At 32.2% G+C, this 27,992-nt stretch overlaps 1 protein-coding gene across 1 annotated transcript in view; it reads right to left on the reverse strand.

The window, feature by feature from the left end:
- Positions 1 to 27,992, reverse strand: part of LOC127739313 (adhesion G protein-coupled receptor E1-like) — a 131,970-nt gene that overhangs the window by 42,015 nt on the left and 61,963 nt on the right. The window contains exons 20-22 of the mRNA XM_052250983.1: positions 25,256 to 25,410; positions 23,014 to 23,124; positions 18,662 to 18,772 (exon numbers count right to left, since the gene is read on the reverse strand). Of these exons, the coding sequence (XP_052106943.1) occupies positions 18,662 to 18,772; positions 23,014 to 23,124; positions 25,256 to 25,410 (377 nt within the window). The remainder of the gene's footprint in view (positions 1 to 18,661; positions 18,773 to 23,013; positions 23,125 to 25,255; positions 25,411 to 27,992) is intronic.

Genomic DNA, 27,992 nt, shown 5'->3' on the forward strand with positions numbered 1-27,992 from the left:
ACTAAACTAGGAAGTGCGTACTGTGAATAAATTATTATACTCAGTTTACTATTGCTTACAACAATTTATCACATATAATACCACGTTAACAATTAGGCCCGAGAACACAGTTATTTCGTAGTGCATTTCTTTTAGACAATAAATACAAATTAAAAAAATCGCACCTGCTCTATCTCAAGAAAGATTTTTACAGTGTAGTGTACTACTATTGGGACAAATAATATCAAAATTATAGAAACTTCTACCAGCTCCAGAGGAGGGGCGACAGCCTTAGGTGCTGTGTGCAAATTTTTGTAGGTCACGTGGTACGATTTTAGCGTCTCTCGACAATTTTGAATCTGGAAAAGATCGATCTGTTCATGTTTTTATATCAAATATACTCTCTTGCACTCGCAGAAAATATAGAAAGTTTTGAAGTAAAAAGATTAATCAATGATAGAAGATCACTTTATATGAAATATTTTCTTTATGTTTTTTATCTTTTAAGTAAATTCTATCAATAAAGAAATGCACTGTAATGGCGGGAAATTTTATTCGATTTCTGCGAAATCACGAGGCACAGATTTTTGTAAATTTTACAAATGTCAGCACGTGAAAATCATTCAAATTTATGCCAATTAAAGAACACTATTCAAACATTCTAAATCTTCTTAAGTCTCCTTAAGTCTCCAGCCGTTGCTTTGTAATAAGTCGCTAAAATATGATTTCCGGTAAGTAAAATATCAATAATATTTGTCAAATCCGCTAGTAATTATGTTATTTTAGGCATATAAACTCTTATATGTATTTTAATCATTTTGAAAACAAAATGAAAATTTTGTCTTATGAATAACCATCATGATAAATATAGTTTTTTTCGTAATTGAATCGTGCATTATTTGTGTATTGGATTGCTTAATTGCCTTCTCTCTAGTGTTATCTCTGTTTTGTTAACTGACAAATGACGAAATAATGCAATATTTAAAATTAAGTATTTTACAAAACTTTGTCCCGATTAAAAACTTAAAACCGATTGAATAAATTGAGAATTCAGTGATTATCGATGTCGAAATTAGCCCTTGGTAATAAACAGTTAGTTTGGGTATAAATATGCTTATTGTCAAGAAATAACTAACAAATTTGTTTATTATGTATGTACAAAGTATATGTATATTGCATGATAAGCCCTCCTGTATATTACTTGTTTTTTTTTAATTGATTCAACAAATTTCGTTTGTCCAGGTGTCATTAACGGTGATGTCAACACCATGAGTAGTTTGATATAAATGACACAATACCACCGCGACCGATCGATAATATAAGACAAATCTGCGTGCCGTGTGCAGAGTGTCGTCCCTCCTCTATACCAGCTCTAACTCAAAATATGGACAATTCTGTGATAAGGGGGTCTAAAATTCAGTTTGACAGCTTCAGACGTACTAATTTTTTACCTATTTTAACTGGTCCAAATCACTCCTTAACATAAAGATTCAGCACCCAAATTGTTTTAACATGTAATTTCATCCCCCTTCTTGATATTTCATGCATTAAATTTCAAGAAATAAATTGGGAAAGTATATCCAAAAAAAAATGCAAGTTATACACTGTTCACACTAGGGACTATATTCGTAGGGTGACGGTGTTTGACAGTCTGAAGGAGACAGCATCAAGGATTTAATAAGGCAAAGCTTTTGTTGTACTCAATCTTACTTTAAGTTTTCTTTATTATATTTAATAGATATATATCCGAGATACGATTATGTAGTTTTCTTTTTTATATCAAACCTGATCATCTATGATATATATATGGAACTTTTTAAAGACCTTGGCTGGCTATACAGCCCTTGCACGGTCGGTTCATCTATGATGATGATGGGAGTTTTTAACGACCTTGACTGGCTATACAGCCCTCGCACGGTTGGTGTGCAAATGATGTCATCTATAATTTCTACTGGAAGTGTTTAACGACCTTGACTGGATATACATCCCTCGCACGGTCGGCTCGGTGCCCGAAGGCGTTTGGTGAGCGTTTAAATAATTTTGTGCCATCGGTCAGTAACAGGTGGAGGACGCCATTTTGGTAGGCCGCCATCTAGGTTTTGTGAGTTGTTTTGGTTTTTCTTTTGTTGACTATTTTGATGTTATGTCTTCACAACGGCTGCTTTCAGGGCTAGATTTGTCAGCTTGGCAGCCCGCTAACCTCGATGATGGAGTACTGGTAGATGAGTCTCGGACGTAGTATTAACGATGACAGGAAGCATTATCAGGACCAAAGTCGTGAGACAGTGAAATGGTGGTCCATCATCTAACACCTAGGATACAGCCCTCGGACGTCACTCGGCATACCACTCCCCCATCTATAATGGGATATTATTCCACTTTTTATACATATTGATAGTTTAATCAATATCTGATTGGTTGAGACTATCCCACGTGTCGTTGAACAAATCTTCATATTCCATTCTGAGGATCATATTCCCCTCTGAAATGTCGGGATTACATCGTGTGACGTTACGCGCGGTTAATGTACATAACGTTTTGAACTTCTTATTCTTCTTAAAATAGCGATAGCAATAATCATTATCATGTTCAAATTTATTTCAGACGATAAAACAAAAAGACTTATAATTAAATGTTGATCCGTACTGTTTATCAATGGGTATGTCGTGTTTTGTTTAACTTATAAAAACAAGCAGATAAGAAAACAAAATGTATGCAAAATAATATTTAATGTATTGATAGTAAACAAACCATAGGCAGTGGAATAAAACATTCATTTCCCTTTGCTTCGGGAGATATGAAGATTTGCTCACCCTCGAAAAATCAGAGTTCCCTCGGGCAGAGCCCTCGTGAAATATGAATATTCTTGGGTGAACAAATCTTCATATCTCCCTCAGACACGGGAAATAAATGTATAATGTCTAATGAGAGAATTTAACCAGAGACTGAATAACGTAGAAATAACAAATTAAAGGTCACTGTACGGCCTTCAACAATGAGCAAAATCCATACAGCATAGTAGGATATTAAAGACTCCGAAATGACAAATGTAAAATACACTCAACACTGTTCAAACATCACCGCACGTCAAACTTTGAACAACAGAAAAACTTGATTGGACATTGGTGACAATTTGTCACGCCCTCGTGAATTGGCGTACATGTACGTCCTATCAAATACCTACAGAAAGCTTCCATTGAAATTATTTTACACACAAGTAACTGTGTATTTTACTGATTTTCTTAATAAAAAAAAAAAACAAAATGTATTTTGCGTTAAATGTGCAATGAAGCCACGGATTCGTAATCTTCAAAAAATAGTTCAGAAACGGTTGATAAAATGTGGAATGTCTTGAATAGAAATATAACAATTATGTCCAGTGCGCGTTTATAAAACGGACTCTATTTGGACATTTTAAGATACTATAAGTACTTGTTTTCTGTGAATAGAATTTTAGAGGTCAATACGACTTGTCATAAGTTGGATTTTCAATTTTAATAAAAAAAGGAGTTGGGTTTTCTTCTTTTCTTTAAATTTATATCATGATTCTTTGATATTTCCCATTATCTTCTGAATATTTTTTAAGATATTTAATTCAAAATTTGTATACCAAACATTTTTAATTTTACTCTGCGTTTATAAATAGCATTGAAAGTACAACATCTTATAAACGATAAACATTGATAGAGAGTTGTCTCATTGGCAATCATACCACATCTTCCTATATCTATTAACAATCGAAACCCCTGAAATATCGTCTCATGACAAGCACGAAAAATGGCGAAACTGAACTTCCAACAACGGGCGATGATTTTTAATTATACAATATTCTTTCAATGGATTTTTTAAATGCAATGTAGAAATTATCAATTAAGACATTTTTTTATCCCTTTTGAAATTACTTAATCGAATATGAAGTCACATGCACGAAGAAGTTTGTCTGACGTGAAAATACTTAAGTCCCATATCTCACGGCTACATGGACACACACAGTGTACTGATCTTAATAATATATTAATGTTTGCAAATTCGTTGTAAGAAGGAAGGCCTTTTAACTTTATATCACAATAAGCATATCTAAAGTAAGTCGTCACGTAGCTCATTTATGAAGAAATGTCAAACTGGGGGGGGGGGGGGGGGGGGGGGGGGCTAGTATGAAACTTGAAAAAAAGGGCACAACAGGAGTTTACAGAAAAAAGGGCAGGATGGGCATCTTGCCAAAAAGAAAAAGGCATGATGACTTTATGTAAAACAAGTCAGGAAAAATTAATAACTAAGAAAGGAAGGACCGAATAGAGTGTAAAATAAAAAAGCAGGACTATATTTACATTGAGTTTACATTTAAAGAAAAATGCAGGACAACATTTTTCATCATATTACGCGTCATTGATAATCTGATCACTACAACGTTTTTACAAAATATTCGTTCCCGTGAAAACTAAGATTTGTTAAACTTTCAAATTTCATCGAAGTCTCTTCTCAGGATATAACGGCCATCTGTATGTTGGCTTTAAAGTCGACAAGATAACAGGTCAATATATTAATGTATTCAAGTGAATTTAAGATTTGTTGCAATTCTAAAGTACAATGGGTAAATCAATCTTATCTTTGATGTGCCACATGGGCATCCCTATAAACATGATAAAGTAAGACAGTCCATGCGTGACCCATAGCATTAGATATTTTTGCGTGAACCCCTGAGGGTTCACGCATATTTATTAGTTAGAAATATAGTCTATGGAGGAATATTCGGAAGCTAAATTATTGTTCATTCGGAACACCTATTCATCTTATCTGTATTAGCTTCCTGCAATTAAGAGCACCTCCATACTGTGTATCTAAGATGAATTAAAACTTGGCAATAAAGAATTTTCGAAGATCGCTAATTCACTTATCTGATATATGATAAACAATCTATAGATCCTTTTCAAACATGTATATTTATTGTAAAGCTACATTTTATGCTTTGCAAGGGTTTACTGACTTGAGCAAAGTTGACAGTTGTACCGTTTGATAAACAAGTGAAAGTTAAATGGTCAAGATTTAATTATAACGACCCATGGTATCAAACATCTGGTAAAAGAGAGGGTCTGAACACGGAAACACGTGAAATAACAAATCGCAAAAACGTTGCACGGTAAAAAAGACTCTGGAAAAACGAAGCCAAGGAATAAAATCGTAAATATTAAGGAAAAAAGTACCAAACGTTATTACTCATCCGTTCTTGGGGATCATGCATTCATTATAAATGGACATGGCGACCCTGCATGTGGTCACCTTTTAGCGTCCGTTAGTTGCATCCGATTTATTATATAATACAATAGGCTATAATAATTAATAAATATCTTGGGACCAGTTAATTAGTTTATAATTTAAAACAATATTTGGGCTGACTATGAATTAGTCCCGGTTTACTTTTTAATCAAATGCGGGACAAGCACGAGAAAATAAGACTACCGACACGAAACACGGAAAATAATTATTGCAAAACACGAAGCACGCACATCGAACCAAACACGAGAAAACGAGAAATAAAACGTTGAAACACGGAAACACGTGAAATAAAAAAGCCGAAAACGTTGCACGAAAATAACCCTTTACCACCCTCTAAATAGGCCATACTAGATGTCGACACCTCATATCAGAACTTAAGTAGATGGTCAATTTCGTTTGCAAGGTTAAAGAAATCTTCACCTTGCTCTAATTTGCCTGTGAAGACCATAAAACCGTCATCCCTATTGACAGTGTAATTTGATGTTTTCTCTCCATTGGAACTTATCTAAGATTTTAATGAATAGGGCAGACATATGCAGATCTGTGCATGTTGGTGACAATGGGCGCTCCTATAATGTGTTTGTATAACAGTCCATTAAACTTAAATTCATTGTTTCTAAGAATTAATTTAACAAATGCAGTTAAATCTATTTTGTTGTGAATCTTTAAAGTATATTCTCCTGTGTGTCAATAAATTCTAATGCGTTGATAACAGTTTCTTCTAAATTATCAATGATCATATTTGTGTACATTGACGTACATCATAGGCAATAAGAATGCATACTTTTTTACCTCGTGTGACTCTATTTTATTAATGAAATTTTTGTGTATCTTGAATGTGAAAGTTATGCCTCTTCAATAATTGGATGTTGGATGTGTACTAATTGATAATTTAGTCTTAGATGCATGATATTTTTAATTAGTTGTTATAGTGGCTTTGAACATGCTGTCAGTAACTGCGAGTACTCTCGGATCTGAACTTAGTGTCTATTTGTTGTTGGGATATACAAGTACCCGGCCACGTCCACTCTGTGTAGTATATCTGTTTGTATCCATCTGATGAGTTAAGCTTTTTTCAACTGATTTTTATAGTTCGTTCTTATTTTGTACTGTTACACCACTGTCTCACGTTAGGGGCAGGGTTGGGATCCCGCTAACATGTTTAACCCCGCCACATTCTGTATGTATGTGCCTGTCCCAAGTCAGGAGCCTGTAATTCAGTGGTTGTCGTTTGTTGATGTGTTACATATTTGTTTTTCGTCCATTTTTTGTACATAAATTAGGCCGTTAGTTTTCTCGGTTGAATTGTTCACATTTGTCATTTCGGGGCCTTTTATTGCTGACTATGTGGTATGGGCTTTGCTCATTGTTGAAGGCCGTACGGTAACCTATAGTTGTTAATTTCTGTGTCATTTGGTCTCTTGTAGAGAGTCGTCTCATTTGCAATCATACCACATCTTCTTTTTTATATTTATGATTAAATCAAGTAAGTATCTCTCGCGGGAGAGTTACACTTATTGATGATTGGTCGGTAACGAACATTAATGTGTCCTGCTAGCTGACCAGTTCGCAATGCCTCATTACTTATTTCTAGATTAATTTTATGAATTTTTGGAAGAAGGTACATATGTGTCCTCCATGTTTTGAATTATTATTATTCTTTAAGAAATTATACGTCTGGGAATCTTTTTTTTTTCTCTCCTTGCTTTATATTTAACACTTCTCTCAACTTGCCAAAATTGTAATGATTTACAATAAAAAGAAAAAATTATCCTCCACACACATGGCCAAGATAACACTGATATATAATTTCTTATTCAGTTGAATCAATAATAAGAATAAAAAAGTTCTAAGGTTCACGTATTGTCTTTTTTTTTTTAAAAAGCAACTTGTATGCATTTCATTGGATATTTTCTATCACAATCCAGGCAAGCTAATAACCTATATTATTTACGTGTCTGAAGACGAATTTGTATAAAACATTGTGTTTGATTTTAATTTCTGAAAATTAAACTAAACTCTAGAACAGACCTTTTATGAACGTCGGGTTTGGACTTTATTATGTGTGTGAATTCGGTTTTTACACTTATTAAACTCTGGAATATATGATCTAACTTTTCGGGATTCGGGAAAAAATGCTTCAGCAAACACTCGTGAGGAAAACAAATAAAAAGAATCATTCTGTATCATAATTTTAATTTGTTAAATATTTGCAACTCTTAAAAAATTTCAAAACCAGCTGATTTTTTTTGTATTTCTTCATGTTGAATAACTTTAAAAAAAAAAATGGGCAGTGTGGCGGATTTACCGGGGGCAAGGGGGCACGTGCCCCCAGTCCAGGTCACCAATACATTTTCTAACATGATTATATTGCTACTGAATCTGCTTATCTAGAGTGGAAATTAATCACAGCTAGGTTTAACTTCTTAACTAGCCGTTAATTAACCCCAGCTTCAACATGCGTGATTATGACAAGTTATCGGTGGGTCTGTAAATTTTGACACGTGTGTGTAATGTCTCATTTTAAAAGATTTGATCAAGGAGGTTATATGAGATCTCATATAACCTCCTTGATTTGATGTACATTTGATTGGAAAAGTACGAATATTTTTATTGGTTTTTAATACAATATCATCCCCTGACCAGGAAAGAAATTACTAACCAAAATCTGTGTTTTAAATGAATATGTACAAATAAATGTTTAGTGCCAAGAATATAAGTATCGATGTATGGGATATGTCTTCATAACAAAATTCTCACATTATCATTTTTATAAACTAAATGTCGTATTTTCTTTTCACTCCTATTTTCAAAGGAAACCAATAATTTGTTTAAAAAAAACTGTCCCCCCCCTCTTTCCACAAAAAAAGAATTTGGTTGTCATTGATTCTAATTAAAACGCAATTGCATTTTATAGAAGATAATCTGGAACTAATACGTTTATCTATTAGTTCCAGCATACAGTAATATGACTGTATATTTTTCCTGTTTCAGTTACAATGTACGTATATGTATGAGGCTAGGAAAAGGTTATCATTTATGAGGATATGAATGGGGTCAGAGATATATAATATATGTCTCTGATGGGGTTTAAAGAACAGAGACTCATGGGACCAATAGATATAAATAAATATAGATAACAGAATAAAGAGGTGATTGTTTGTTGCTTAACGTCCAGTGGCAAAAATTACATGTATGCTTAGGACAATTATTTTACAGATTAATTGGCAGATAGAATAATAAAGAAAACTGAAATGGTAAAAAAAATAAAAGATATAGGCGTGGCAATCCATCACTTTTATCCAATCAACTGTCCTTAATAATAAAGATTGGAGTGCAATTGTGTCTGTATCAAGTTAGATAAATATAATCATATTTCTGGACGTACATATGTCGGGGTTTAGGCTATTTCATTCGATAGTAGTAGATGAAAAAAAAAGAATTTTCTGGTTATATCTATTTATAACTGAAAAAGTGGCATTATATCGTAGAGGCAGTCCCTCTTTATGTGAAGAATAGAACATATTGAGCTTTCTGGATTTTCTTCTGTCCACTAGCAAATGTGGGCCTGTACCACTGAAAATATATAACTTCCGGACTAGCAAACACGGACAACCCAGTTACTAATCTTCCTGCTTCCAACTAAACGTCATGTTCTAGATTGTCGGAATCTTGTTGAGTACAGCCATCCCATAACTCACATGCATATTCCATAATTAATCTTATAAGTGTTAAGTTTATACGATTAAGATAATTTCTAGTCAATACATATTTCAATTCTTTTTAGAAATTTAATCTTGTGCTTGCACAATTTAAAACGTTTTCTATATGTGTATAGAATTTACCATTGGAATCAAAAGTAATCACTAAATGTTTATGACAGGAGACAATTCTACTACTTGATTTTGAAGTTCTATTTTAATATCATCTGGGGAAGAATTACAGGAGAATAGCATAGTAATTGTCTTGTAGGATTGTAATCAATAAGCCAATCTTCAGACCATGCTGAAATTGTTCTAAATCGCTATTAAAGACATCCTCTGTTGTGTAAGGACTATAATACTTAAATTAGAAAGGGATGTTTCATCAGCAGACAATCGAGTTAGACTTATTACCAGCTATCTCATATACATCAATAAGGAATAGTACGGAACCTAATACAGAGCCTTGTGGAACTCCTGCATTAGTATTCTAAAAAGGCGAATATGAACTTGAAACAAAAACGCTTTCTTGTATATTTGAAATATAACTAATTAAGTGATTAATTACATTTTACTGAATACAATTTTTTCAAATACTTTTCCCACTGTTGATAATAATGAGATTGGTCTATAATTTGAAATCAGTGATTTGAAGCACAAATAAATTTTCATACATGGTCAGATCAAAATATCTTAAAAACCCCAGTCCAGAGATACCGTATATATTCGACTGAATATACCAATTCGATAATTTTACATTCGAACTTGTTACGTAATAAGATCTGTGTCCAGGTAAAAAGAACCAGCAGGTGATTTATATTCTTAAGTGTTTATCACCTTCCATTATACATCTGACGATGACATTTAGCTTTAGGGCCATTTTGTTTGAAAAATCATTTTAAAGGTAAACTGATAAGCATAACGTTCTCGCAATTTCTTGTTCAGATCCAGGGACACAGATGTCAAAATGAATAAGAAAACACTAAATTCTTAAATAATATATTGTAAAATGGACAGCAAGCACATTTTGATAGACTAGTGTACTAATAGATTTTCTTGTGTATTTTCTATGTTCTGGAAACTTCAACATCGATCCCATCAAAAATACTTAAATTAAAGTCTAAAGTTTAATTAAATGTTGTTTTTTTTAAATATTATTTGCAAGGCTGCATGAACATTGCACCTATCGTTTTCGTATATTTCTTTTCCGCCATGCATAAGTTTAATGTTTACTGTGACTTCTATAATGCTTAAAAAATGATGCAATTATATTATCAATCTAAAAATATTAATCGTGAACAACAACAAAAATAAATTATATATTAAATGACTAAAGCAATTTAAAATTCTAAAGGATATTGTTACAATATTGCCAAAAACTGAGACTACTATAGATACAAGAAGATGTGGTATGAGTGCCAATGAGACAACTCTCCATCCAAGTCAAAATTTAAAAAAAGTAAACCATTATAGGTCAAAGTACGGTCTTCAACACGGAGCCTTGGCTCACACCGAACAGTAAGCTATATAAAGGGCCCCAAAAATTACTAGTGTAAAACCATTCAAACGGGAAAACTAACGGCCTAATCTATATAAAAAAAAAACTGTTATAGTAGTCTAAGCCGAAAACAATACGAAATTGATAAGCAAGTATGACAAACCAATCAAAAAATTTGTTGTTTGGGATTATTCATGGTTGACTAGTTCTATATTAACCAGTGGCACGTGTCCTAATTATTAAGAAAAGGGACAGAAAAGTATTAAACAGAAATAACCGGTTTTTTCAAAACCATATTTTCAAAATTCACTGCATGATTTAAACAGCTTAAAAGTGTTTCATTTATTTTATCTGTGTGCGTATACGAAAAATTGATAACAAGTTAAACTTCAATGTACATGAATTACGAGTATTAGATTTCTTGTGAAATTGATCGATGAGCGGCTTTTTACAAATACCGAAAAAAAGAATACTGCGTAAACGTCAATTAATGGACAAGCAACCCAACGAGAAAAATAAAATTTAAGAGGCATCTATAACTAGTTTTGAGTTGGAGAAATCATTCAATGCCATATGATTCTATTTAGGTTTCTGCGTTTTTCGATTTACGAATAAGTCAATTAGAAAAAAATAAGTAATTGAAGCCAAAAAAAGAAGACACAAAAGATACATGAAATAAAGTAATAACATAAGTTTACAAATACGTACCTAGTTGCATTTAATAAAGCAACATTTGAACTTATTATAGAAAAAGGAGAAATTAAATGGAAACATAATGCGCGCTGTTAAATCATGCTTTGCAAGGCTGTTTAGAGATGACTCGTGCACAATCATTTTGAATGGTGAATAAGATCACATACATGCATTAAGCACTCAGAAACTAGCCCGTAAAGTGCTAGGAGGAGGGAATCCAGTTATTAATTAAATATCAAAACAGTGTGCAGAAATACCGCAAAGGACTTCTTAGTGCACTAAGACTAACGTGTTTGCACTAAGGACACTAAGACGATGTTTTAAGACCACAAAGAACATGAATAAAAGAAGATATGAGTATATAACTCATAAATATAAAGTTTGTTGCGAATAGATTTTATTATTTTGAAGTTAAATGACTTTGTAATCAGCGCGTGCCACTGGTAAAAATCCAGGATAGTTTAAGAAAGTTTTTAAAAAATTTAAAACTTTTAACCACAGAGTGAAAATAATGTTAGCTGGCAGAAAAACTCCATTTATAAATAAAATACGATTTATTCTACAAAATTTACTTCTGGATACTATTTTGTGATCATAAACAAGCTTCTATCCAAGTTTGGTAGAAATCCGGGATATTTTAAGACAGTTATTTAAATTTCAAAAACTTTAACCACAGAATGAATATAATGTTAACTGAGAGAAAAAAAGTCCATTAATACATGTAAGTAAAACACAGATAACCAGAATTTTTTTCCAAACTTTACTTCTGGATACTATCTTATGATCATAAACATTCTTCTGTTGGTAGAAATCCTGGATAGTTTAAGAAAGTAATTAAAATTTCAAAAACTTTAACCACAGAGTGAGTATGTGGATGTCGCTAGCCGACGCCGACGACGGAATGTAGGATCGCTATACGTCTCGCTTTTGCGACAAAAGTCGCAGGCTCGACAAAAATGTAATAAACTGTTATACTTTGAACATGTGTATCTAATGTGCTGGTAAACAAGTATATACATTCTAAAATATTTTGTAATAAAAAAATACTAGAGAACTATAAAAAAGTGAAGTTTACAAACAACCAAGAGAAATTAAAAGGAAAACAAAAATTAAAAAATAGTAGAACATACATTATTACATTGAACTAAAAAATATAACAGTCAGAAAAACAAAAGAAATACGACAGTAACAAACAGACGAAAAAAATCAGAGACAATTGAAATATCATAAACATGTTAATTTAAAATACAAGCGAATTCAAAACGGGTCAAGGTTGAACAAACATGAATTGCTATCGATTACACAGGTGACAATCAACAGAGGGTGGCGCGTGTCGATAAAACATTAAATAAATTTATAATTACCGGGTACTAAAGATATGATTATAAAATTTGAAATTATATTCCTTCTATATGCCATGTTTATTGTGTCAATTCTATCATTCCATCAGGACTGGTCCTTAGTGCAATATTTTGTTCTTAGTGAACAAGTAGAAATACCGCAAAGGGCCTCCTTAGTGCACTAAGAACAACAATTTGCAAATAAGTCTATAACATTTGCGCAATTACATGCTTGTTTTATTGGCGCAAATGAATGCTGCAGTTTTTAAAATAAAGTGATACGAAAAAAGAATTAGCGTAATAAATTTGCGGCGCAAATTAATTCTTTTTCAGCGAAATTGGATATCGGCCCTCAAAACACCGTGTGTACACTAACAAAACAGTATTCATCTTTTACGCTGTCTAGCCTGAGAATAAAAGTTTTGGCAATTTGTGTAGGATTTTAATTTTAGAATGTAATGAACAAGTAAGAAGATCGTTAAAAACCTTAAGTGATTTGGAAAATGAGCTATGCACGATAAAAGGAAATAGTTTGGTGCGTCGATATGAAATTTCATAGAGGCATGTGATATTTGTAAAATTTTAAGTCTTTCAATAACAACCATTTGTGGAAGTGGTTATTTCGATCCTTCAAATATGCGTAAAATAATTAAAATTTATATTATTTAGTCTCTTTCATATATACAACTGCAGTATGCTTATAAATACTGTAGATTTGTATTTGATCATCGATTGCATGCATAACGTCCAGTGACAAATATTTCATGTATTCGTACACAGAACAAATCAACAACTTTTAGAATACAATTGATTGGTTATTTAAGGTAAATGATTTGCGTTAAAATTGGTGAAACTTGGCCAGGAGCTTACCTCTAAAATAAAGAAATATAAAAACGGTAGAGTTATTTTTTTAATTCTGTATTTTACTCATACATGGACTTAAGCACTGTTTACAGTCAAAATAACAGTTTTAACACCGACAGCAGGAATCACAAGCGACGCTGGTTCCATAGAAGTCTTCAACGAATTTTTATATATCCCTGGCAATTTTCGGTTAATATCAGACTGTGACATAGAGGGGAACAAATACCATGGATGTCTTGTCTTTTCTTTAAATACATTTAAATATAAAACGTGTATCTCATATAAAGCCTCATTTATAGAACATTATATATAATTTATTGTTTCAAGGAAATATTTGGTGGAGGAGAGAGAGAGAAAGAGAGAGACTTATTTCGCGGTATTTCAAATTGGTCTCATGTTATTCATGTCAAAATGTGGTGTAAGGAAATGTTTCCCCTTCGTTTTATATAGCGGGGTATTCTATAATGATATTAGTTGCAGATTTTTTTTCTATCGGTAAGATATGGTTTACAGTTCGAAATCTACGTTAAGTTATAGTACATTTAAAGTAAGTTTATTGCATTGCTAAACGTTTCTCAATCAAGATAAAACGTTTACAACCAATACTATTTTTACGACTAAATATGTTTTATGTAAATAAATAGTTCACGTTTCAATTAACTAAGGGTATTGTATAGGTTAGTTTTTTTTAACATTTTATAAGATCGAATTTGAAATGATTCAAAATTACAAAAAGACATCAAGAACTACGCAGTTAGTATGAAACAAAATATATAATAAATAAGATAACTTATTTGCTTTAATTAACAAGTGAAATGTTTCCAATCCAATCTTTCCAATCTAATATAGTCCAAAGGGTGACAAAAGGATATACATATGGTCACTAAAGGTTTTCTTACGGCTGGCAGTAAAAAAAAACTTGCCAAAGTGGGGGCATCCGTTTGGTTGTTTGGGATATACAAGTACGCAACCAACTTTCAATCAATCCAAACTAATAATTGTTTTTTTTTTTATCCCGCATCTTTTTATATTAATTTATTTTAACTCAAAATAATAATTGAAATAACTTTCTGAAATAAAACCCTAACATATATCAGACGCTTAACAAAACGATATACCATACGATAGATGAAACGCTTAACGATATCAGATACCATACGATAAAAGAAACGCTAAACCATACCATGTACCATACGACAAATAAAACGCTTAACGATACCATGAACCATACGATATACAAAACCCTAAACGATGACATTTACCATACGATGAACGAACGATGAACGAACGCTGAACGAACGTTGTACGGACGCTATACGAATGATGTACGAACGATGACCGAACTCTATACGAACGATTCCCGAACGCTGTACGTACGATTCCCGAATGAAAAAAGTGTTAACTTTTACGTTACAGGGACTGTATACATCCCTACATAAAAAAAGACGGATCTGAGCGCACTTACAGTAACTGTATCTAATACTGAAATATCAATCAGTACACAACCAACATCCAATGTATTTAGTGTGAAGACGTCATTAACAGCCAAAAGAAAACATGATATTGTTCAGTGCCAACATACAAGTATCGACAATTTGTAGAACACTGAATGTACATATGAATATGTATATAACAAAAAACATGAAAGTTTGGTTTTAATTTTCTGATAACAAAATCAATATCTATGCCAAAAAAAACAACAATTGCAGTGTTGAATTCGTAACCTTTTATAATGAGTTTATTTAAAGAATCGATAAGTTTACCCGGAAAATTAATCATATAATTACAAATGAATACTGTGATTGACTAATACAACTATTAAAATAAGTTGAACATCAAAATTAAATCATTGTATTTACTGATTTTCAGATTGACTTTTAAACGACTTGATAAAGTTAATCATATGAGTAGCTAATGCCAAATTGAACAGACCCCGGAGTTACTTTTACCTTTTTAGGATATTTTGTAAGTTATCCTCTGATAACACCATCTAACGGTCTAGCACTAGAAGAGAAGACATAATTACATTACTATTGTATAGTGCTGATTTTTTTACATCTCAAATCATTGTTAATGGATTGTATGCACTGAATGACTTCATTTAGAATCAATGTATGAAAATGTAGCTGGTTCATCAATGTTTTGAAATAAGCGTTCAACAGGTATGCCTGGTGTCGATGCCATATAGATGGTCCTGCTGAAGAATGGAATAGCTCTGTATATTGATGATTATAGATAATATTTTAGTAATTGCTTGAGAAGCTATAGTCATAATGATATTACGGGTGGCTGAAGCTGGCATTTCTACTCCCGGCTTCATCAGATTCAAACACCTATTGCAACGTTTTTCTACTCCTGGAATCATAAGCCTTCCAATAAATGAACAAATATAGTTCTTATATGACGATATATATGTCGTCAACCAGGTGTATTCTTGGTATATTCACTTTTAGCGCAAATGTTTTTATACACACCATTGGTTTTTCCGTGTTACAACCACCTTATTTATACGACCAAGTAAACTTAATTTGCGACAGCAAAATCCAAGATTTACGTAGGCAAAGCTTCACAATACAATACTGAAAACAAATCAGTCCATTTCAGTTATTATATTGGTGTAAAAAATTTCAAAACGAAAGATTTTTGGCAACTAAATAAAGTGGCGTCATACACGTCATATGTAAACAAACGAGTCTAATATTCATACGCGTATGGTCGGACCTTATGATTATACGCATATGGTCCAAATACTCATATACTCCGGAACATATACATAATTTAGAAGTATTGAAATGCAGAAGGAACGAACATGATTTAATCTGTTACAAAAATTTGAACCAAAATTTTTTTCAATTACGAATTATCGATAGTTTAGTCGTTCGTCATTTATCATGTCTATATTTTTGTCATAGTGTCTTTTTGGTTCATTTTAGTTCACATATCGATGCTTTCATGACTAACTGTTTAACAAAGTGATAGTTGTTCTTGTATGAAGTTGACCATGGTTCCAGCTTTGACAGATTTTATAAATTAAGGGAAAATCATATTTAACAAAACCCTCAAGTTGCGTTACAGGTGATTAAATGAGGTCTGCCATTAACAACATAAATTCGAACACATAGACAATATCATAACCATGGTTATAGTATTTCGTAGTACGAATAAATTATTTCGGTTTGAAATGTACAAGTGTCTTTTAAATATAAGCGGACTTCGTATGAATCAAAGTTTGAAAAATAAAACATTTTTAAAAGAACAACTGATTTATGAGTAACATCACCATACAGCTGATTTTTTATATATATAAAAGGAGAGAACACTCTTATAAAATGTAAACTTTCCCTATCAACAAGAATGCTGCAACTATGAATTAAGTTAGAATATTTTTGCAATTTATTTAGAACACGATCTTGACCTCAATTTCTTTTTGTTTTACCAAGGACCTTAAATCAAAAGACCAGAGGTCCCTCCTATATGTGATTAATGAGTAACATCAACATACAGCTAATTATTAATATAAGAGGGGAGAAAACTCCTACAAAATGTGAACCCTAACCCTCCTATCAACCAAAATGTTGGAACTACCAATTTAATAAAAACATTATTTCAATACGGTTTTTGAAGAGAAAGGATAATAAGCCAAAATCAGAATTTTGAATATAACCTTGACCTTAATTTCTTTTCGTTTGACCAAGGATCTCAAATCAAAAGAAACTAGGTCTCTGTAACTAATGGTTTGCCAGTTACAAATCCATTTCATTTATATCAAACACAATAGGAGAAATAACTCTCATATATAGTTTCTGAATCGGTTCAGTCAAAGTCAATTGTGATATCGTGAGGATATAAAGAGCAATTTTGGAAAATAGTTTTGTCGTTGTGTATTACGGTTGCGAACAAATATTGAACATAAGAAAGACAGTTTTCAGTCAAATAACTCAAATATCTAAGCGACATGTTACAAAACAGAAAAAGCAGCGTAAGAAAAGAATTTGGCGGATAAAAAAAACAACAATAGTAATTCGAACAAGAGAAAAAAGCTTTCCACGGAAAAGGGGAAGGACCTTATAATAATCAGAACAACATCAAGTCTTTCAACGGCAAAGTGAAGAGACCTAAAAATATGATGAAACTCACCATGTAAAAGATTATAGGTCAATTTAGTAGACTGTTATGAAATATGCTTGTTACATATGATCATGGACATGCTCCACTGTTCGCATTAAACATCACTTACTCTTTTTTCTCGATTGTTAGTTACCGTCATGCTACGTATCATTAATTACACTTGCAATGAGTAACAGAAGTGGAAGCATCAATGCAGCAGGAACGGAACTGCAGACTCGTGCGGAGTTTACACCGTTTTTTTGTTTGTTTTTTTTTTTTTTCTTTTTTTTTTTTTTTTTTGTTATTTTAGTTTGAGTCTTCAGTTTACTGTGCATTGTTTTGTGGACTGTTGCTTGTCTTTTCGTCGTTTTCTTGTATGACTTGGTATCGTTTTACATTTGATTTATGATTTTTGACTAACGTAACCGCTTGGTATCTTTTCACTTTTTCTTGTTACTTATAAAATATAATTTAAAAAATATCCTTGATCTGTAACAAATTTAGTGATATCAGTTCGATTAACTGATGATGAAATTAAATCATTGTTTACTTATTTAAACAGAATAATAAATAACATTAGAAAATAAAAATTTTATATAGTACAGTTACTTAATTAGAAATATTATGTTCAACTCAATAGCAATCATTTTTTCTTACATATATACAAATCATTTAATGCAAGGAAGTAGTTATGTTTTGGTTGAGGTAAGCAAAAAGTAAAATGACAAAAATACCGAACTCCAAGGGAAGTTCAAAACGGAAAGTCCTTTATTAAATGACAAAATCAAAAGCTCAAACACATCTAACGAATGAAAAACAACTGTCATGTTCCTGACTTATTAAAGGCATTTCCTTATGTAGAAAATGGTGGAAAAACGTATATCAATAAAAAGCAATTTACACATAATTTGTAATATAAAGTGTTATACCAATATGGCAAGTGAAAATTCTGAAGGAGACTTTTTTTTTTATTCTGTTTTTTATTTTTATAATAGCTTAAACATTGGGAAACCATATTTTATATATACCATTTAGTATACCCTGGTTTTATTTTGTGAGTTTCAGTTTACCACGTTTTACATGAACGCAATAAATAAGAGATTTGCATCTAGGTTTAAGCGTCAACGGCATAGAAACATTGTTGTAGTTTATTTAAAAAGTGTGGTGTATCAATTCGAAAACACATAACGTTCTTTTCCCCTTACCTGTACATGTAGCACCAGTCCAGTGTCCATTACACAAGCATATTAAATCACCATAACTGTTTGTACTGCAAGATCCTCCATTTGAACAGTAGTCAGGAGGACAGGACGTCTCTGTGAATAGTTATAAAAAATTTGTATAACCTGTAAACAGGCAGTCCTTTTTTAATTTATTTTAGATATGCAAATGACAAAAATCTGTAAATAAATAAAAATCTATCAACTAATTGAGGATTTTATAAGTAGTAACGCAAATTCACTGACAGTCACAATGGTTACTTATACAATGTTATATGTCTTTCGTGTGGGTTTTTTTTTATCAGCATTTACACTTGAACTAAAAATGATAATTTGATTCAAAATGAGAATATGTTTGTTTTTCATAAATATTTACATTTAAAACAATTACGTTGACGATACCAAATTTTGAAGTATAAACAAGAGCTGGCAACAAAAAAGTTAAAAATGTAAAGGTGTGATGAGAGCCATTATTGCGACTCTGAAGAAAACAAAACAAAGGCATCCATTAAAAGTATCTAATTATTACTAATGTAAGTTATTCCAACTGATAAATGATCGGGTGATATTATATAAATAACACATAGCTGAGAGGGTGATAGAGCAGATTGTTACCCCGAGAAAACATTGTCAACTGAGGCGAAGCCAAGGTTGACAATGTCTTTTTGAGGGATAACAATCTGCTCTATCACCCTCTCAGATATGTGTTATTTAATTTAGTATACTGAATGCTCTGTTATTACTGTCGATTAAATTTCAAATTCAAAGTAATAAACTATGACGTCTTGTACATAACAACCATCCGTATTTAATAAAGCGCACACTTGATCAAGCGTCTCCGTCAAGGGTAATAGAGTATTTGCCATAGGATAGAGCCGTATTTAATAAAGCGCACACTTGATCAAGCGTCTCAATGAAGGGTAATAGAGTAAATTAACACCCTCGTATTAGCCAATCAAAATATGGCATTTTAACGTGAAGTATAATAACATAAGTTATATGTTTTAATACAGACTCCCTACGGATCTATAGAGGGTAAGTAAAATCCACTAATTATGTAACGTAGAATTACTAACCTTCTAGCCTAATGGGTCATTAATACTTCATTAAGCCTTTATGATGCATTAGGCTAATGAAGACTTAATGAATCATTAGACTAATGACACGTTCGTACAACCGGCTGCAGTTGCATAGTTTTTTTTTGGACAGCGGACGTTTCTTGCCAAGTTTTGTATGAAATGTTCAAAATGAACAATTAAACAAAATAACTATAATGATAAACGTTACGTCATGACACCCCGATGCAACATACTGACCTCTATGGATATATAGGGGGTCACCACTTGACGGCATTAGACCAATTACATCGTCCCTTATTTATACGGAGTACGATCAAATGGGTTTATTGATACTGTGAAATATTAAGAATGTCAAACATGACGCATTTGACCTCAAAGCGTACAATAATTATTGACCAAAGGCTTATTCAACACATCTTTTACCAAAATTTACAATATCACAGAATCAAGCTAATATGTCGGGTTTTGCAGTTCTCCCAACTTTGAAGAAGCTTGAAAACAAAAACGTAATATTTTAGACACAATTTAAAACGTTAATACCGAATTTTGACAGACTAATGTCTTGTACGTGGATATATGTTTAATACAGTTTTTTTCCGAGTTCAAGGGATCAATAAGGTACCTGTTCAAATTATATCCTCGTAACGTACGTTACCTAGCACTTGCATTGTTGTCCATAATGCAAATTATACGGCTCTTAATCGACAAAGAGGGTACTTATCGATCCAATGATGCAACATTGTAGATATTTTCAATAATTGAAAATCTGCCAGATGGCACAACAGATAAAAACACATTTCATTGAACAATGAAATAATGGATCACTGTAACTAAAGCGCTTACGTTTTGGCAAAATGAACTTTTATACATTTGTACGACTTTTAATGAGTACGACTTATTAACGATTTGAACTTGCAGGGAACAACACTTTGAGTGGCACGTGTGAACCTGAAACTACCTACCTTTCAGAAGGATCCTAGTTCACTCCGTTTTTTAAGGGATTTCTTTTTTTACTTTTCAGTTTAATATATATTCAACATAGAGTTTTTTTGTTCTTTTCGTCGTTATTCTTTTTAGCCATGTTGACATTTATTTTACACCTTGATATATATCAAACAGGTCGCGAAAAGTGAAAATACTTGGTACTCTAAATTATTAAACGTTTTAAATAAACATGCTCAAATCATAAGGCACTCGAGACTGTATTAGAAAATATTTGTCATTGGTTTGATGAAAACAAAATGTTAGTAAATGTGTCAAAAACAAAGACAATGTGTATAGGTTCAAAAATAAAACTGTCATGTGCAATGACACATTACATATATCCATTAATGGCCAACATATTAATGAAAGAAACTATGAAAAAGTACTTTTTTTAATGACGCATTTCTGTCTTGGTATGATCATATTAATTATATTATCAAAACAGTTAATTCTTCATTAGCGTTACAAGAAAGAATCAAGAAATGAAATACTTGAATCATAATGCACGAATTTTATTTTACCATGCTTAAATTCTTCCACATTTGCATTACTGTTGTTCAGTATGGGGAACTGTTAAAAAAAATTAATTGACAGTTTACTAAAATTGCGAAAAAGTGCAGCTAGAATTATTTCAAACGAACACGATATTATTAAACCATCTATTGAACTATTCAGTGAATCTGAAATTATTCCCTATACTAAGAAAATACTTTACAACAAGTCATTATCAATGTTTCAATAAGAACATGAACTGGTATTAAAACAAATATCCTATCTAATTGTGCCTACAAATAGTAAACAATCATACAATACTCTATTTTCATCATCAGATAATTTCAGTGTTCCTAAATCAAATACAGAATTATAAAAATCAAGTTTTTTCTTTAAGTGGTCCATAAGTGTGGAATTCATTTTCCAATGAAATAAGAAAATCAAAAACTGTATCTGCACCCAAATACTCTTAAAAGTCACTTTGTTTTAATAGAATGTCATTTTTTAAAGTTTAACCACAATGTATACTTTAGGTGTATTATTTTTTTTCTTATGTTTATATATATATATATATATATAATATATTTGAATATTGGTAGATTGTTTATGTTTTATTCATGTAGTTCATATTGTATGTAGACAGCCTTATCAAAAATTGGTTAAATCCAAATGTGTCACTCTCTTTGGATAAAGATATAACTATTATTATTATTATTATTATTATTATTATTATTATTATTATTATTATCATTATTATTTTTTATATAAAATACTCCGGAGGGTTAATATAAGTTCTGTTCCACACTTGAAATTGTATTTAGCGATATATACAATAATAAGTTTCTGTGAGCAGTCCTATCTAACATATATCCTTAAATTCTCGTTTGAGCTCTTTGTGATATATATTATATTTATATATGCGAGTTTCAATGAAATAACAAAACACAATGCTGCATATTCACTATATAGGACAAGGTTACAACTCACTTCAACTGTGTGAACTAATTTAACATGTTTAAGTCACATGCCATTTGAAATTAGGTAAAACGATTATAGAATTGAACATGTTGAAGTTTTTATTTTATTTTACATTTATACGAAATAAAAGCAAGTGACCATCATATTTCGGATAAAACGCGGAAGATAAAAGCAGTATCATTGCACGTAAAATAAATTATAACACGTCATATAGCTGACAAAAGAATATGATGAAGTCGATTTCAATGTAAATAGCTCACAAAATATTTATCAAAGTTCAGTCATTATTATACATCTATATTATTGGATAACAATTTATCAATATCAATTATCCATTTTTTACGAAACATATATTGTAAAATACTTTTTACAAACGATTAACATTTTGCAATTCGTTAAAATGTTTAAAAGCAAAATCGTTTGTATTGAGTTCACGCAGAGTACCAAAAATAGTGTTGATTTATGAATGAAGATTGCGAGTATAATGATGAGTTGATTTCATACCGCATAGGTTACTTTCGTACGAAATGGAAGCACATGACGAAATCAAATAAATCATATTTCACCAAAATAAAATTATCAGCACTTGTATGAAGTGAACTGTAAATGTATGCTTTTAAAGCATACCTTTGTATTATAGGGTGAATTCAAATTTACTTAATTCAGTTTTCTACAAGAAAAGAAACGTGCATCCAGGAATAAGGTCCATGGTGTAGAAACATAAATACTGGTATATATTTTCTGTTAACAAAGCATGGTGTATATATATCACGAGAACACATAACATTGTATTTCCTTCTTTACCTGTGCATGTACCACCGGTCCAGTTTCCAACACACGAGCATATTAAATCACCATAACTATTTTGACTACAAGATCCACCATTTGAACAGAAGTCATGAAAGCAAGATTTGTCTGTAAATAGCGATAAAACGTTTAACGTATAACAACCTAATAAATGAGTTTGTTGAGGCAAGCAAATGAAAAAAAAAGAAAACATAATAAAACATCTATAAATCAATTGTAGATTCTGAGAATAATCACGCGTATTCTCAGAAAACTGGCGATAGTCATATAATTCGGAAAAGATTACCAAAGTGACCATAGGCCTATGGTCACTTTGGTAATCTTTTCCGAATTATATGACTATCGCCAGTTTTTTTTCATACATTGACACGCTTACCAAACTCTTAACTTTTGAATTGAATACAAAATGTCAATGTTTTTTAATATCAAATTTTGAATCATAAACAAAAGCTTGGTAACAAGGGAAGTATAAATGAGAAGCTCTGTTAAGAACCATTATTTCGACTTTGAAAATCAAAACTAAAAAACAGAAATGTAGGTTAAGTCGACTAATAATGAAATCGGATGCCACAATCTGTTAGAAATCACGCACATAGGGATACGTATTCGCATTTTTTAGTGAAACCTTTTACGATATTGGTACCGTGACCAGAAAAAAGACTACTTCAAAGCTGAAATCTTTTCAAGCGTGACACAAGATTTGATGAGCGGAGAGAATTGGAATATAAACCGGAAGAAGACGAGTTGGAAACTTTTCTAGATACTGTAAGGGAGACACAAGATATTCTGAAGGATCTGGATAAGAAAATTCTAAGAGGTCCCCAGGAGGAGCATATAGAACAAGAAAAACATGACCCAGATGAGGATAAATTCAACTCATAAACGACAATTCGCTATTTTCGTTGATTTCTCCAGGTACAAGCATCTAATTCAAATGAATTCTTTTTATATTAACGCCTAATGCAACACTGCATCCAATCTTAAATGGAGTGTCCAAAATTTCGATTACTTAAAATGTTAACTACAATGAAAAAATTGATACATCATGTAGAAGAGACACATATAATAGAGGACAACACAGAGGGGGAAAACAAACAACATTGAAGAAATTTCAGGATTTTTCAAGGTTTGACACTTAAAAGAAATTATTATGATATGTAACTGCGTCATGAGATTTATTCACAGAAAGACACAAGGATACACTGGTCCATTGATCGTAAATAAAACATACAGATCAACCTTAATTTGGATGAAAGTCACTCAAGAAAACAAAGCCTTTGACACATACGACGATTTACAAAGAATGGTAAAATCAAAACATTCTCTGTTCAAACAGATTAAATTATATATGGACGACAACAACTTGATTCGTAGTACAGGAAGAAAACACCAGTCAGCTATAATGAAGGAGAAATATTCAGTATTGTAACCGACACATGACCAACTTACAATCTTAATTATAAAAGATGCACACAAACGAAGCTAATATTCAGTAGTAAATAGCAACAGTACTATTCACTAGATTTTCAGACATTTCAGTATAGTGTTGTTATATACAGGTAAATAAGAACAATTGAATCGATCTTGATTATTTGCACGAGGATTGTCTCAACATTATTTAATTTACCGTAGTTGATAGGTCTGTAAATTGACAGGTAGACTTGATAGCTCATTGTTCAGTCTTTTAACAGCTGATCAGATTAAATTGACCATTTCAGTTCAAAATTGGCTCACTAATGAAAACTACTGTTGCATTAAATTAAGAAGTCACATATCATCCGATATAAATGTATTAAATCTTTTTTTGTTTTTAAATAAAAACATATATGAAAATGCCCTAACCTCGGGTTGTCAGCGTACACACTTTTCAGGTGTATAGAATAATTCTGAACTTGCAATTTCTAACGACCAAGTGTATCATATTCAAAGGAAATGTCATTGCTTCGGATGATAATATTTATAGCTCTCCATAGTTCAGTTTGTCTTATGACTGTACTTTAACTGTGCCATATAAGCAATACTAAAGTAGAGCTTGCTGTTCGGTATCAGCCAAGGCTCCGTGTTGCAGGCCGTTATAACCTATAACTGTTTACTTTTTGCACATTGTGACTTGGATGGAGAGTTGTCTCATTGGCACTCATACGACATCTTCTTATTTATATTATTGAGAAATGCATCAACTATTACCTTTCAAATACATATATTCATCATTGTATTTTTCGATAAAATAAATACTTACAGCATGTACAGGTGCAATTATCAAAAACGCTTGTTTGAAGACTAGACAGACGAAAATTATTCCGATCCAAACAGGTTACACTGCCAAAATTCGAAGATGATTTCCACCAGGACCAAAAAGGAACGTTTGTGCAATCACATACTAATTCAAGATACCTATTTGTATATCAATCATTAAAAGTTAATTAATAAGTTCTGGTCCATGTATATTTTCTATTGCAGTTGAGTACAATACGATAATTAAAAGGACCATACATGTATACGAACAATGGCAGCAACATGAATAACATCTTCTGTTCCTAATGTGACTTAAAATGAAATATGACAATATTCTTAAAGATTATACTATTTCAATAGCTTTGTTATAAATGGCAATTTAGATTAGCTAAGCTGTATTTGGGAAAACTTTTAGAAATTTTTGGTCCTCAATGCTTTTCAGCTTTGTACTTTATTTGGCCTTCTTAACATTTTTTGATTCGAGCGTCACTGATGAGTCTTTTGTAGTCGAAACGCGCGTCGGTGCAAATACAAAATTTCAATCCTGGTATCTATGATGATTATAAACTAGAGGCTCTGAAGAGCCTGTGTTGCTCACCTTGGTCTAAGTGCATATTTAAACAAAGGACACAGATGGATTCATGACAAAATTGTGTTTTGGTGATGGTGATGTGTTTGTAGATCTTACTTTACTGAACATTCTTGCTGCTTACAATCATCTCTGTCTATAATGAACTTGGCCCAGTAGTTACAGTGGAAAATATTTTGTAAAAATTTACAAAAATTTACAAAATTTATGAAAATTGTAAAAAATTTACTATCAAGGGCAATAACTCCTTAAGAGGTTAATTGACAATTTTGGTCATGTTGACTTATTTGTAGAAATTACTTTGTTGTACATTATTGCTGTTTACAGTTTATCTCTATCTATAATAATATTCAAGATAATAACCAAAAGCTGCAAATTTTCTTAACATTACCAATTCAGGGGCAGCAACCCAACAACGTGTTGCCTGATTGGTCTGAAAATTTCAGGGCAGATAGATCTTGACCTAATGAACAATATTATACTTGTTAGATTTGCTCTAAATGCTTTGGTTTCAGAGATATGAGCCAAAAACTGCATTCTGCATTTTACCCTATGTACTATTTTTTAGCCATGTCGGCCATCTTGGTTCGCAGGCGGGGTCATTGGACACATTTTTTAAACTAGATACCCTAATGATGATTGTGGATAAGTTTGGTTAAATTTGTCTTAGTAGTTTCAGAGGAGAAGATTTTTGTAAAAGATTACAAAAATTTACGAAAAATTGTTAAAAATTTACTATAAAGGGCAATAACTCCTTAAGGGGTCAACTGACCATTTTGGCCAAGTTGACTTATTTGTAGATCTTGCTGTTCACAGTTTATCTCTATCTATAATTATATTTAAGATAATAACCAAAAACGGCAAAACTTCCTTAAAATTACCAATTCAGGGGCAGCGGTCCAACAACGGGTTGTTCGATTCATCTGAAAATTTCAGGGCAGACAGATCTTGACCTGATAAACAATTTTACCCCTATCAGATTTGCTCTAAATGCTTTGGTTTCACAGATATAGGCCAAAATCTACATTTTACCCCTATGTTCTATTTTTAGCCATGGCGGCCATCTTGGTTGGTTGGCCGGGTCACCGAACACATTTTTTAAACTAGATACCCCAAAGATGAGTGTGTTTAAGTTTGGTTTAATTTGGCCAAGCAGTTTCAGAGGAGAAGATTTTTGTAAAAGTTAACGACGACGGACGACGACGGACGACGACGACGACGGACGCCAAGTGATGAGAAAAGCTCACTTGGCCCTTTTGGCCAGGTGAGCTAAAAAGGAGATGTGGTATGATTGCCAATGAGACAATTCTTCACAAGAGACCAAATGACACAGAAATCAACAACTATAGGTCACCGTATGACCTTCAACAATGAGCAAAGCCCATACCACACAGTCAGCTATAAAAGGCCCCGAAATCACAAATGAAAACAATTCAAACGAGAAAACTAACGGCATAATTAATGTACAAAAAAATTAACAAAAAACAAATTTATAACACAGCAACAAACGATAACCACTGAAAGACAGGCTCCTGACTTAGTACAGACACATACATACAGAATGTGGCGGGGTGAAATATGTTAGCGGGATCCAAACCCCCCCCCCCCCTAACCTGGGACAGTGGTGTAACAGTACATCATGAGAACGAACTATAAAAATCAGTTGAAAAAGGCTTAACTCATCATATGGATACAAATAGAAATACATATAACAAGAACACAGTGTAGACGTGACCGGTGACTTGTACATCCCAACAACAAAAAGACACTAAGTACAGATCTGAGAATACTCGCAGTCACTGACAGCTAGTTCAAAGCCAATATCAACTAATAAAAGAAATCATGCATCTAAGACTGCATTATCAATCAGTACACATCCAACATCCAATGGGTTTAGTGGAAAGACGTCATAAACAGTCAGAGAAAAACATGATCTTGTGCAATGCATAGATAAGGGAATCGACAGATTGTAGATCCATGAAAGTGGATATGTATATTTAGTTTGATGAGTTTATAATGTATAAATGCAGTTGCGCAGTTTTGCCGAACATATTGTCTCATAAAATGAACATATTTTCTGTTTTTGGTACATTGCTGACCTTATGTAGTACTTGCAACATTAGGCATTGTCGTTTGACGTGAACTTGAGTGA

This window comes from Mytilus californianus, unplaced genomic scaffold (assembly GCF_021869535.1).
Source record: "Mytilus californianus isolate M0D057914Y unplaced genomic scaffold, xbMytCali1.0.p SCAF_4, whole genome shotgun sequence".
Lineage (NCBI taxonomy): Eukaryota > Metazoa > Mollusca > Bivalvia > Mytilida > Mytilidae > Mytilus > Mytilus californianus.